The 14099-nt window shown below is 40.5% G+C and overlaps 3 protein-coding genes across 3 annotated transcripts; 2 read left to right on the forward strand and 1 right to left on the reverse strand.

Annotated features, from left to right (window-relative positions):
* Nucleotides 1–2581: 2581 nt before the first annotated feature.
* Nucleotides 2582–3632, forward strand: LOC146580633 (TRAF-interacting protein with FHA domain-containing protein A-like). Its single transcript, XM_085269656.1, has 2 exons — nt 2582–2628; nt 2768–3632. Exon 2 carries the CDS (start codon nt 2960–2962, stop codon nt 3251–3253), a length of 294 nt encoding a protein of 97 aa, XP_085125782.1. The 5' UTR covers nt 2582–2628; nt 2768–2959; the 3' UTR covers nt 3254–3632.
* Nucleotides 3633–5765: 2133 nt separating this feature from the next.
* LOC146580634 (RNA-binding protein 4.1-like) lies at nt 5766–10456 on the reverse strand. Its single transcript, XM_085267378.1, has 4 exons — nt 10338–10456; nt 9468–9886; nt 8726–9355; nt 5766–8399 (listed from the first exon to the last, which is right to left on the reverse strand). Exons 2-3 carry the CDS (start codon nt 9874–9876, stop codon nt 8748–8750), a joined length of 1017 nt encoding a protein of 338 aa, XP_085123504.1. The 5' UTR covers nt 9877–9886; nt 10338–10456; the 3' UTR covers nt 5766–8399; nt 8726–8747.
* A 1378-nt stretch (nt 10457–11834) lies between these two features.
* tifa (TRAF interacting protein with forkhead associated domain) lies at nt 11835–13019 on the forward strand. The gene is made up of 2 exons (XM_085267379.1): nt 11835–11997; nt 12138–13019. Exon 2 carries the CDS (start codon nt 12175–12177, stop codon nt 12778–12780), a length of 606 nt encoding a protein of 201 aa, XP_085123505.1. The 5' UTR covers nt 11835–11997; nt 12138–12174; the 3' UTR covers nt 12781–13019.
* Nucleotides 13020–14099: the final 1080 nt, after the last annotated feature.

Consider the following 14099-nt stretch of genomic DNA (forward strand, 5'->3'; position numbering starts at 1 on the left):
TATCTGTACTGTTGTTTGAAGCCTTTACAGAATTAAATAACACTCACAAAGTGTGTGTGACTCAATTTATTTCAAATTTCAGCAAATGGCTGCAAGATATTGTCTCCATATAGGAAAATAGGCCTTACCCTATAAAATACATTCAGAAATCAAGTTGCATTACAATTAAACACTGTTACCTTTTTGCATTCTTTTTTTAAACCAGTGTTATCAGTTGACTTAATCATTGCACTGTGGTGACCACGGTCTATGTCCACCTAGAACACCAGGGTAGGTAAAGCTTGTTAATTCACTGGTTAAGACTGAACTGAAGTGTCCAGTTTGAGTAAACAAATTAACATGTACAGGATCTCAAAGATAGTCCCAGGCAAACTGAATTACTGTAGTGCAACTGTTGGGTTATTTACCGGAATGATAACTGCTCTTTTTCCCAGCTAAAATAATAAAAATAGTAATTAAACTGTTTGTTTCGGACTGTTTTGACCTCTGAGTCTCAGACTGGGAGGTCCAGCCTGATTAAGAGGTCACCCTGAGGTGCTCCAACATCTCCAGAGTTATACCTTACACATTGTGGTCCAGAATAGATGTTAACAGAAACAAGATCAGAGCACCACCTCTATGCACTGGTCTAGTGGTGATGCAGCATTCTGTCGTGGATTTCAAAACGGAAAATTTGACATGAGCGCCAACATCTCCTTTCTTAAGAGCTTTCTTAAGTTTTGTCCACTTTATTGATCGAGCAGAGCAATGTTCTAGTTTAATAACTGAGCTGGCATGTTTAATAACTGCTTTGACTGCTGTTCTTGTAGTGATGATCGTGGATCTCCTGGTGAAAATCTTCATCCTTCAAACAGATCAGGTCAATCAGACGAGTGACCGAACAATTGCAAATGTCTTTTTTCGCCAGAAAGTAAATGAACCACTGCCCTGACCCTACTGTGTTTTACTTGTCATCAAACAGCTCGTCATCGGATCCCTTGTCTGCATTCGTGACACTCAGTTTCACTAAGCCTCGGTTTTTACCTTTGACTTACAGAGGGCAAAGTTTTGGATGATGGTGCATTCTGTGATTGTGCCATACTCGCTAAAGAGTGTCCTGAATTCTTCCTCATCTGCCTTTTGGGGCACATTTCCCACAAAAATATATTCACCATTGTTAAATATCTGAATAAAAAACTAAAATAATAAATGAAAGCAACAGTCGTCCTGATGTCTTAGAACAGCAGCAGGATCGCATATTACTTTTTTGTATTTGTCTTGTAAATTACTGCACTCTTGTGGCCACAAGCAGGTACTGCATCTGAAAGCTTTTCTGGGGAGGTAGTTGTGATCAGATGACAAAGATGGAGCTTGTGAAACAGAGGGGAGAGCAGCATTTTTGGACAGCTCTGGCTTTGATGGGTGACTAGTTATAGCTGTGAACCCAAATCTACAGCGTGGTAAATAGACTTTAAAAGCGTACAAGCGTCTTAAAACAGTCCGCTAGCAAGCAAAGCTAAGCTAACACTCAACAGCGCTGCAGAGGTGAAAAGCGGCGGAAAAACACTGAGGTTAGGAACTATCCAGCTTTTAAAATGCGACCAATTGTAAATATCGTGACAAGACGATATACATGCCCTGCTACTTTTAGCCGCCACAGCGATTTAAAACCCGTGGAGACGTTTCCTTTTACCGACTTCCGGTGCTTTTTTGCCTGCCTGCCACGATACAAGCTAGATTCTATGACAAACACAGCGCCACCCTGTGTATAGGAGGGCGCATTGATCTACTGAAGGACTGGTTAATTTAAAGAAAAGTAAACCAGTACTTTAGACCTTTCAAGCCAATGATAACTAATAACTCTATGGTACATATAATCTACTTTCTATTCAATATGCCCAGTACAGTTAAAAATTATAATACTGCACTATTTTCTGTCTGAACAGCCTTAAACAAACTTCCTGTATCATACCGTGGCCCTTAAGTAAGTGACTTCATAAGCTGTGGTATGAAATGGTTTGTACATGTTTGGTCATATCCACCTCTCCGACATTTATTAACATTAGCTTTTCTCTGCTTGACTCATATCGTGGCAGAGGATTAGTTAATGTGTAACAGTTGAATATTGCAGAGTTCCTTCTTCCCGCTCTAGTTTTAGATACTGTGAAACAGATGCTGTGCCTTAATGTCAACTTTAAGGTTCATCCATGGACTCCAGGTGGAGATTTCACCAGTGTAGTGTGACATTCATACGCTCATCCACAGAGTGTGTGTTAGACTACTCACCAAGCTATGAGAATATACTGTGTCAATAGTAGCCATGCAGTCACAGAGTCCTCTCTTAAGTATTTCTTCACTAAACACGTTTTTTCAGGGAAATTCTATTTTCCTGACTTGTCTTACAGACACCTACCCTAAATTCTACACTGTTAACAAAATCAAATCAAATAAACTTTTTTTTTCTTTTCCAATAACGTGAACTTTACTTCATCCAGAACAGTCTTTGTGGTATTTGCAGATTTGCACTTGAAACCAGCAGGGTTACTGCAGAGCCAATGAGGAAACTTCCTTGAAACAAAGACAGCCGCTTGTAAAGAGCAGTATAGTCATAAAGACTCATTCATATTTTTCTCTGGCGGCGACAGCACAGTTAGTTGAATCTTCTTACTGAGATACTTTGCATTTCTTGTTTTCCATTTTACCGGTTAAAAGCAGCAATCTTCTACAATTTGAAAACTAAGTCACATTCTTACCTAAGATTATGTTTTTGCCTTGCCTCCAAATCAAGCTTTACCATCCTCAGCAGAGCTGTAAGGGCTTTTATGGTCGTCTTCCTCTGGGAGCCAGAAGAAGACACACTGCCGACGACCCTCTCAGGCTGGGCCGTGACACCGAAACCTGTGCCTACGTCCTGCTTGATCCCCGGGTGTCCCGTAAGCAGCTGGCGCTCTACGCCTACCACATTCCCCAGAGCTCAGAGATGCTGTTTACCATCCAGAATCTGAGCCAGAGGGGGAAACTGTCTGTGAACACCTCAGCACTGGGATACCTGGAGAGGATGGATCTGCCATACAAAGCTCTGATCCGGTTCGGAGAGTATGAGATCCTGATCATCCGCGAGTCTGGTGAAACCAAGGCCAACTTTGAGGTAGAGTTTGAGGTGCTGGCAGTACCTCCTTCCAGAGAGACACCCATGAGTATGATGAACAACTTCTCAGCTGAGCTCAGTGCACGCAACCCTCTGGAGAGTGATGAGATGCACTATCCTTACTGACATGTATATTGTTTATGTTAATGACTTAGCGAACTTACAGGCAAATTGCTGTGGTGTTGTTACATTAGAGTTCAAGCTGGCTGAGACAAATCTGCCCTCTTTGTACCCTGTAGATATTAAAAAACTCTTATCATAATATGATTACAGCTACATTTAAAGCGTTTTAAATGCAAATGTTTTAGAACCTTAAAGCAACTTGTTTCTATATTTTCAGTGTAAGAAATTAAACTGTTTTTCTGCACATGGTTTTAGATAATGTTTGATGTGACTGCCAATTATACACACTTTGAGTTTATGGAAATGGTTTATAGAGGCCTTTACCTTGAACACAAACCAATTTGGCTTATTGAGACAGGTTTATCAAGAGATCAGATAAAACAGCTACAGTTATAAAGTTATCTACATACACGACAAAGTGCAAACCCGAATAGTTTCAGACACAGCGTTCTGACATTTTGTCAGATGAATATAATTAAATATAATTTATAATTCTAATTTCCTTTGTGTGTCTTCAGTGTAACAGTTACAACATGGTTTTCCAGCTCAGGGCCATGCAAGGAAATAAAAATGACATCCGTAGCTGCAGGTACTGCAAAAGTCTCAGATAAGTCCACATAAACTCCTCAAAGTGTCAACAAGAAGTTGTTTAGCCATCAGATTGTTTGGTGAAGCAGCATACTGCATTCTAGTTTCAGTCTGACAAACACCGGTTACACAAGTGTAAATAGGAAAAATACCCACAGTATATGGCTTGAAATGAAGCAAAATGCATCCTAATGTTACTGCAGAACAGTTCACTTCACCTTTCATTTTGCTCTTGCACATATTTCTGTAAGCTTCACAAAGCCTGTTTCAGCTTCAGCTTGGCCAAAATGCTCTCTTTAGACCGTCTGCCTTCAGCATCAACTTTGTGTGTCAGCTGGCTAGTTTCCAGTTTCAGTGTGTGTGTGCCGGTATGCTTGGTGTTTGGTGAAACATATCAAGGAAGGTCAAAACAGAAAAAATACTTTGGGGAATGTAGGCTACTGTTGTTGCATCATTACTAGCCAGTATGGCAGGTTCAGACAAAAACAACATTTTTGTTGCCATAGTGAGAAAATATAATTTGAATTAGGTAAGCCAGCCATAGAGACACATGGGTCATCTGTTACCTCTGGGTCAGGTCCAAAAACTAGTTCTCATTGTCGTAGAGCAAAGTCCAACCTAAAGGTTCATGTTCCTACATTACTGAATTTACAAAGGGGGAACTCTGCTGAAGCTGTATCAGATTGTTATCTTATCTCGTGCTACATGAGATGAGGTGGAGATGCTCCAGCACGCCTATGACTAAATGACATTTCCCAGAAAAAGCAGATAAAATTATGTTTCTCATTCTTTGGCTAAACTTGATATTTTACTTTCAGTTTTACTATGATTCTCCTTTGTGTTCTACTGGGAAAATCAGTGTTACACACACACACACACACACACTATATACATATATAGAAACTAAAAGTTAAAGTCACTTTTTAAGATATATATGTACTATGCTGCTCTATACAGCATTATATGTTTTTAAAAATACCTTAACTTCATTAAGATGAGGAGTTAAATTAATAAGAATCAAACCTAAATACACAATATGATTAAGACCAAGTTGGAGGGCTCTTTCTCCCCATCACTGCGTCACTTGTGTCAGGTTTACAACAGGGAAACATCCTCTGATGAGTTTGAAGTTTCTGGTTACTCAGTGACTATTGAATGCAGCTTCCACACTCTGGTGATAGAAGAGTATTTATTGTCTCATTGCAACTTTCTGCAGATATTGTTTTACCGCTGTTTGGAATTTATTAGTCAAGATGGGGAAGTATCAGGACGCTGTTACTGCTCTGAACACTTACTATACATAACATCACACAACATAAGTTTGCCTTCAGGAACTTTGCCAGAAATGCTCACTAAAATATTAATATTGTTGCTGAAAGGGTTAATGGTAACCTAAAGCCTTGTCCTGACAGCAAACATCACCCACTAAGGTTTGCTGGCATAGTGAAACAACTTTTTAAACGGATCAATTTACACCCAATCCTGCCACATGAAGTTAGTTGTGCACTTATTTATATCAAAAGTAGGAATTAATGTACACAAACTGTCCTAAAGTGTAATTTTTTATAGCAAAATTGAAATCCTTATTTTTAACTGATTTTGGTTATGGGACAGAAAAAAAGTGTTTCCCCATTCCATGACAAAAAGCCTGAATTTAGTTTTGTAGTATAAAATCTATGTTAGATTTACTTTCCCATATAAAATTGAGCAAAGAGCTCTTCCCATGAGGTATCATAGCTCTGCTACTGTCCAGTTAAAAACCAGGATGTTAAGAAATTGCTTCTTGTGCACGTGTTTGAAGACAAATAAATTTGGACAGGGCCAATGTGCAGTAGCAAACAGAACTAAAACAATGCAGTGAAAACAGTGACTCAAATGGCAACCAGCCAAGTAACTAGACACACAGCATGTAAGTTAAGAGTCCATGTTGTTGTTTTTAAATATTTTATTGATATTTGCAAAAATCCAAAAACTAACAATACATTAAAGAAATTATTACTGTGAAATTCCCACACACTTAACCAACTTCATGTTTACAAGGGTTTAAAATCTATATTTATCATATATAGAAATATCACATCTTCAAGTCCAAATGTAGTGTTCTGTGGTAAATCCTTCACATTCATTCAATCAAAAAGAAAAAACTGTAAAAATAAATTATTCAAATTTCCAATTTTAAAAAGACCTCGACTTTCCCTAAAAGCTGCCATCATTTTTTTTAAAATTCAGATGCATTTGAAACCCTACAGCTGGCATCCAGTCTGTCAGCAGCAAAGCGTACCGCTCACAGTCTGTACAGTGTACATAAAGAACAGCCGGACAGTTTTGCAGACTAGCTAACACCTCTGAACCTCAGATTTCCCTAAAATAGATAAGAGAGAACCCAAATAAATAAGTGATCCAGTATTAGCCATCTATGAGCGATGGAATGACACAAACCAAAGCACCACTGTTCTTATTTAACCCCACTACCCCCTGCCCCAGCTGCTCTCTCACTTGTCCCTATCATCATTAACAAACTGCAGACAGGCAGACGACAGTCGAGTTCTTCTCCATGCTGTGATTCAACATTAGAGAATGTGACAGATGTCTGATTACTTAAAAATGACCCGTTCTTTCAACTGCCGGCCCATGGCCCAAATCCACACTAGCACTGTTTACTCATTGGAGTGGAGGGTGAGATATACTGAGTGCTGATCCATACTACCTAAGTGGAAGTGGGTTACGAATCCCTAAACCACAGGTGTCGAACTCCAGACCTCGAGGGCCACGATCCTGCTTCTTTTCAAACTAACCAGCCCTTGTAGCTTCTTATTGGCAAAGCACACCTGATCCAGGTAATCAACAGCAGGTAGTGCAGGGATATCTCACAAACAAGCAGGATACTGGCCCTCGAGGCCTGGAGTTTGAGACCCCTGCCCTAAACGGTCTACACCATGGGTGTCGAACTCCAGGCCTCGAGGGCCAGTGTCCTGCAGATTTTAGATAACATCTTGGGTCAACATACCTGACATTTTGAAGAGGTAATTTAGCCATTTAAATCTGCCGCCCTCAAGGCCTGGAGTTCAACGCCTGTGGTCTACACCGAAGCAGGCGTACTAACCAACAATTACACTCGCATGCCAGGTTTTCACAAAGTGGTGAAACTATTACACACACCGGATAGCTATAGAAACCACAGATGACAGTGGAAGTTCATTTAACCTTCAGAGAAGCACAAGGGCCTTAACAGACTCCACAAAACCAAACTGAGTTAACGTTTGTTCTCAACTTTCCTTCACCTGTTCAATCTAGCTTAAGACATTTGTGTAAGATTTTCCAGCATGATGATGTTTTTCCCCAAAAGATGCGTAAGAGTGGATCATTCCATCACTAAATAACTGACCACACCTGATGGTTTTCTCTTATTCATGTTCCCTGTATCTACCTTTGGTACTTTCAGGACTTTTTTGGCATAAAGAGCCTAAAGAAATCCCCAACTTTTTTCTGGCTACTACAAAAAACTATTGAATGAAAGTAATAATTCACCTAAAAGAATCATACAAATGTGGAATGTGTTTCAGCACTACATCAGCATTCTTTCCAATCCAGTAACCTGTCACTTACCTTTTCACTGCGAAGGTGTCCAGAAGTTGTTGAGGTAATACCCCCCTCCCCCTCCCCAATATGACTCAAGGTAAACCAGTCTCACCTATCAAAACCAGTGTGGGTTCAGTAGGTTTAGAGAGCGCTAGCTCGCTAGCTTTTCTTTACTTGCCTTCAACTTTGGCACTGAGGAAAGACGTCAGACGCCCTGCTGAGGAATAAAAGCTGCAGCATTTCAGACAAGACCAGTGAGGAAAGTTTGGGCGTGTTTTTTTTAATCAGCGTGACGATTTTAACAAGCTTGTCTCACGGTATTTCATCGCTAACAAACGGATAACTTTTAAAATAATGATATTTCCGGTGACCCTACAACAATATTTGAATCAGGTTAATTAGAAGTGTTTGACAATGCACATATAAACGCTCTGAGGAGGCTTCCGATTGACATTTATTTTCTGTAAGTTAACAGTTACTTCCTGCATGCATCGAACTCCTACATTTGAGCAGTTTAAGTTTTTCACAGCGGTTTGTTGTGCGGTGTAAAAGTTTTACATGATGGAGTCAACGTGCAGATTAGATTTTATACCAAACAAAGTTAAGTTCAGTTAAATCTACAGTCACAAGTATCGCCTAGAAACTGTTGCTGAACTCATTCAGCTTCTCTAAGGTCACAAACAACATCAGTATTACTCAAACGAAAAAGTACAAAAAAAATAAAATAAAAAATAAACACCTACTCCAGACGGCAAGCAGTAAAAGTACTACAGCACAATTACATATTAAAACAACCAGGAGGAAAAATACGAGTGTAAAAATTGCCTCAAAGTAATAAAAACAGAAAGAGACGTGGACGTCGGCTATTCGGTTCCTCCTGTCAGCATCGCAGGGGAACGTTACGCGCTCAGCCACTGACAGGGAGAGGATAGAGTCACGTGCATCAGGAGGCGCCGAGCGGCGACGCAGTCGGACGACAATCCTGAAAAAAAGAGCAAATGACAGAAATGAACGATCTGCAACTCTTGAATACAGGACGTTGTTCCAGGTTAATTTCTAATTCGACTTGTTTTTCCCGAAATTCAGAGATTCCATCCTCAACAGTGCATCTTTGTCGTATTATAACACACTTAGTACTATTTTGTTATCTGAAAAGCCATGTTAAATGGATCGACGTGCATTACCAACGAATTTACTTGTGGAACAGCACCTTGTACGCATGCTTTTCAAATCCCCGGCTGCCTCTGCCGTTACAGGAACGCTGTTTTAGGAAAGAGCAACACCAGTCTACCTCAGACCTATCCTCACCTTCAAAATGCGCCGCCCTTGCTTAATAAGCGTAGCGTGCAGGCGGTGGCGGAGGCAGCCGATCTGCGTAGGGGTCCCTTGCACGTGGAACTCCGTATGCAGAGCGATCATAGGAGTAGCCGTTACTGGCAGGGGGCACTGGTGTGGTAGGCGGTCTCCTAAGCGGACTTCGATCTCGGGCGTAGTATGAGGACGGAGGAGGTGGAGGAAGGGGCCGACGCTCATATGGGTCGAGCGACGAGTTCGGAAGACGGTCTCGGACGACGGCTGACGGGGGAGGGGGAGGAGGAGGCACGCCGGGACGCTGGTCGTCGTAGGTGGCCATGCCATACGGACGGGCTCGATACTTCTCATAGTAATCTACCACGCCATATCTGTCCCTCTCAGCATCGTAAGGGCGATCTGGATAAACTGCTCGTCTAGGGGGAGGGGGAGGCAGAGGAGGGGCAGGGTAACCTGGGGGTATGTGGCTAAGACGACCCCTCATGTAGCCAGGTGGAGGAGGCTCGGGCCACTCTCCTGGATAGCGTGGGGGCCAATAGCCACCCCTGTCTGGGGGAGGAGGGGGGTAATCATCCCGTTCTTCATGTCTGGGACGACTCTTGGAAATCTGGACATGGATGCGTTTGCCTACATTAAAAAATAAAAAGTAAAAACACAGGTTATGTGGGCTGGTTTATAATAAGGCAACACTTTAAGGTTTCTTCTTGACCTCCTTATAAATGTTGGTAATCTCTCTTACCTTGAAATTCTGTGTTGTCCAGTCCCTTGATGGCATCCATGGCCTCGTCAGAGTTGGACATGTGTACAAAAGCAAAATTCTTAACAACAGCACACTCTGTGACCGTGCCGTACTCCTCGAACAAAGCACGCAGCTCATCATCAGATCCTTTCTCTACATTTGCTACATGCAGTTTGACTGAGCCCTGGTTCTTTCCGTGACTGGCCTCCACGTTGATTGGCGTGCCATGCAGCTTGTAGAGGTGCAGATTCTTGATGGCTTTGGTGGCAGCCTTGCGGTCGTCCATGTGGACGAAGGCAAAGTTTTTGATGATGGCACATTCTGTCACAGTGCCATACTCGGTAAAGAGTGCCTTGATCTCATCCTCGTTTGTCGCTCTGGGCAGATTTCCCACGAAAATCTTCACCATGATTACAAATCTGTTTCGAGATAATGCAGAGTGTTAAGAGAGAGAAAAACATATAGTTACAATTTTTTTAGTACATACTATTGAAGAGTACGTTTGACCCTTTCTGAGTCTATAAAAACAGCAGCGTTGTTAACAGGCCCGCGCATAGTAAAAACCTAGAGTCGTTCACGGCGGCACAAGTACCAACAATTTAACAACTTTAAATCATTATTATCAATAAATCGTTTCTTTCATATCTGTATATGTCTACAAAAAGAACAAATGAGCAGAGTTTAAACGCCGCTCGTGTAGCCTGTTAGCCCCGGTTAGCCACGCTAACAGACAAAGCAGCGCAGTCGATATTCTCGCGCAACGAGGCTAGCGGGCGAACAAAGGAACCGAGGTTAACAGGGTACTCCACACATACCTATGCGCCACACAAGTGCATTTATATAAAGACGTAAATTTTCTATTTTCATTACCTTTTAGTCGGCGCTCACAAAAAGGAATTGAAGTCCCCTTCGAGAGGTTTCCTTTTGCTAACTTCCGGTTGTGTCTTGCCTGTGGCATACAAAAAGCCAGCTGCACCGCCCCCTCCGCCCGGGCGTGCGCAGTAATCTAAAGTCTTCGGGTAAAACAACAATTTTACAACTTTACAACTTTTATCCGCATTAAATGTTACATATTATACACCCAGTAGTCTACAATATATCTATTTTTCTACTTTGCATGTCTAATAAAAATAATAACAATATAAAAAAAACTAGCTATAGCACTGTGCTTTGTTATAAATACCCTACATTATCTTACGGTACACTTTTGTCCATGTTTTGTAAGTCACCCCGTTTCGTATTTATTAACCAGTAACATTTCAGAACTACATTTATATGGTGAAGAAAAGAGAGTTAAGTACGTTTTAAACGTACTTGGTTCATGTGTAACGGTCTATTTTACGAGGTTGCTTCTTCCCGTTATAGTTGTAAATACCGCAGGGTGGGAAGCAGTGTCTTTAGTTGAGTCTGTTTACAGTAACTGGTTGTGACACTTCTGATGACATTATTATTATTTTTCACTAACCCCAGCCACCCCAGTAATGAAGAGCGACTTTTCATTCTGAAATAAGTAGCTAAATTTTGACATACATAAAATTACATTCCTTAACAGATTACCCTGTTATACTGCGTTTAAAGAAACACATCTCATTTTGTATTTTAAAACATTGTTGCTTCTGAAAAAACCCTATAAGTAATTTGTTAAGACTGCCGAGATATGCAAAACATAAAAATTATCACTAGTTGATCAATCCTCTTGTAAAAAAAATGTTGTTGTTTTTTTGGTTCATTTACTTTTTTTATTTTTTATACAAAACATCATTAATGTCCTCTGTTTCACATCTAATTGTTTCTTCTGTATGTTTGCATGTCTGTATTTTATTTCTCTGCTTTGTTTACATAAAAAGTATTGTAAATAATCATAATACACGGCTCCAAATGAAGTTTTAAAAGCGTTTCTGTCTACTCCGGGTTGCGTCATCATGGAATTTTCAGTGTTGTAATGCTACATTCAGGTGCTCGCGTTAAAAATCGCACAGTACAGCAAACCAGCGGAAAAGAATTTAAATTGTAACAAAGACTTCGGTGAATTATGTTGAATTAGTATTTTTCTTATTAGCATTTTGTTTCATTTTCTTTAATTTCACGTGGCAAACTGTTTGCATTGACTTCGCAATCAAACATACATAAATATTTCAGATCTGCGTAACGCCATTACTGTCCAGTCTCCTGATTTAACAGTGGACATACTTTTACTTTAATAACTGTACTGTGTATTGTAGTGTCTAATTCTTGGATGCTATGTTTTTCAGCTTTTGAATGAAAATTTGTATTTTTCTTTCTTTTATGTTGCATTCACAAAATTTAATTCAACCTGAGAGTAAAATTTCCGGATTTGCACTTGAAAGCAACACTGTTGGACCAACAGGAAAACTGGCTGAATAAAAGGCAACAGCTTGCAAAGCGCAGCAATCAGTCTTCCTGTTTTCGCAGCAGTAGCAGCACCGTTAGATTCTTCTAACTCAGTTTCTTTCTGTCCCGTGAATGGAATAAAAACCTCGTTCTTTAATTAAGAAAGTTTCACATTCAGGTAAGGCATCTAAAAAAACAATGTTTGTTGATTATATGCAATACGATTTAACCCTGCTTTACAGATAAGATGGTCTATTTTCACTGTATGACTAATTTTGTTGTTTGGTTTTTATTTTTTGTCCTTTCTTTAACTATCAGCTGTCTTCTTTTTTTCATCTGGAGTTATTGTTTCACAATGAATGTGTCTATGACGATGGAGACGGAGGAGGACCTCCTGACTTGCCTCCAAATCAAGCTTTACCATCCTCAGCAGAGCTGTAACGACTTTTATGATCGGCTTCCTCTGGGGACCAGAAGAAGACATGCTGCCGATGACCCTCTCAGGCTGGGCCGTGACGACCAGGCCTGTGCCTACGTCCTGCTTGATCCCCGGGTGTCCCGTAAGCAGCTGGCGCTCTACGCCTACCACATTCCCCAGAGCTCAGAGATGCTGTTTATCATCCAGAATCTGAGCCAGAGGGGGAAACTGTCTGTGAACACCTCAGCGCTGGGATACCTGGAGAGAATGGATCTGCCAGACAAAGCTCTGATCCGGTTCGGAGAGTATGAGATCCTGATCATCCGCGAGTCTGGTGAGGCCATGGCCAACTTTGAGGTAGAGTTTGAGGTGCTGGCAGTACCTCCTTCCAGAGAGACATCCACGTCTCTCTGGAAGGAGCAGACATCCATGTCTCTTCCTCCAGTCATGGAGACATGCTCAGATAGTAGGATTAGTTTGTCACCCAAAGATAGCTCCTTTGGCCCCCAGGAGAGTGATGAGACTCTCCCTTGTTATTCATAACCAACCATTACTGCTTATTCACGTGTGACTTTTTTTGTTGTTATTTACTCGACTTAATGCTCAGTGCATTTATTACATTAGACAAGAAATCCCTCTTTGTATATGTGAAATCAATATTTTGCACCCTTTTCGTATCCTGTCTACATAAGCTGCATTGTTAATTTTGCAAATACTGTTAAAGTGCAAAGTTTGAAAGTTATGACTGAGAAATAAACAGTTTATCTGGAATACAGTTGTCTGCATGTTGATTATTTTGTTTTTGTTTTTTGGTGGAACCCTTTACTCTAAGGCAATCATTAATCAAAGAATGAAAAAAGTGTGGCTTTGCATTGAAGACAGAAACAGGTTTTTCTAGAAATCATTGAGATGAAGCGGTAACCTTTCAAGCCTGTAGAAATATGAGATCTCCACACAACCATGGCAGCTTAGGGGAAAACACAGCACTATTCTAGAAACAACACATGTAAGAGCCAATTAAAGGTTAATTTTATTGGTACTGGTAAAATGATTAGAGGAGAAATATACATGTTTGATGTTAAGAATATAATTCTAGTTGATTTTAAAATACTGTTTGTTAAATGTATAGAATATAGAAGTGCAACATTCTAATGCGCTTTTTAGTATTTTGGGCTTCCGGCACACTGTAATTACGTAGTTGGGGAGTCGGATAAGCTGGAGGCAACACAGTTTTTGAACGAGTCTTGCCATGTAAATTAAAAGTTTCAATAAACATATTTTTTGCAAGAAAAGTACCTGGACTAGCTCGCGTTTCAAATGCATGTTGCCGGACTGACTCCTAAAGGTGGAACAGAAGAGTGAAATAGAGACGGAGTGCCGCCACTACAACACACATTTATAGAGTTGAAAAAAGGCATTCCTAGTCTGGAATGTGGTCACTGTCGCTGCCATGCAGGCGGTAGTTGTACGAGTTTCACATACTCTAAATGATATCTAGCAATGTATTTTTGTGCTCTGTGGAGGACGTAATTGTGTGAGACCACTACATCATTTATGCAATCTATACGAGTCCTATATACTGTCAGGAGAAATCAGTTGAGCAGAATGAATAGATTTCTTCTTCCCCCTGTTGATTTATTTAATTACTGTTCTAAAAGTACATTTAACTGTATCTCTCCTGTCTTTATCAAGTGAGTTCAAATTATTCAGAAATGGTGAAAATGGTTTTTCACCATGAAACATGAAAACAGGAAAAAATCTGCCCACAACTACCAAGACAGCTGGTCCTCTAATTATGTCAAACAGAAAAGATGCATCCAAGTTTCAGAGAAACGTAAAGGTCAGAGCACACAAACCAGAGG

Source organism: Mchenga conophoros, linkage group LG3 (assembly GCF_057382185.1).
Source record: "Mchenga conophoros isolate Kocher_MC1m ecotype Shallow Benthic linkage group LG3, M_conophoros_male_GT1.1, whole genome shotgun sequence".
NCBI classification, from domain to species: domain Eukaryota; kingdom Metazoa; phylum Chordata; class Actinopteri; order Cichliformes; family Cichlidae; genus Mchenga; species Mchenga conophoros.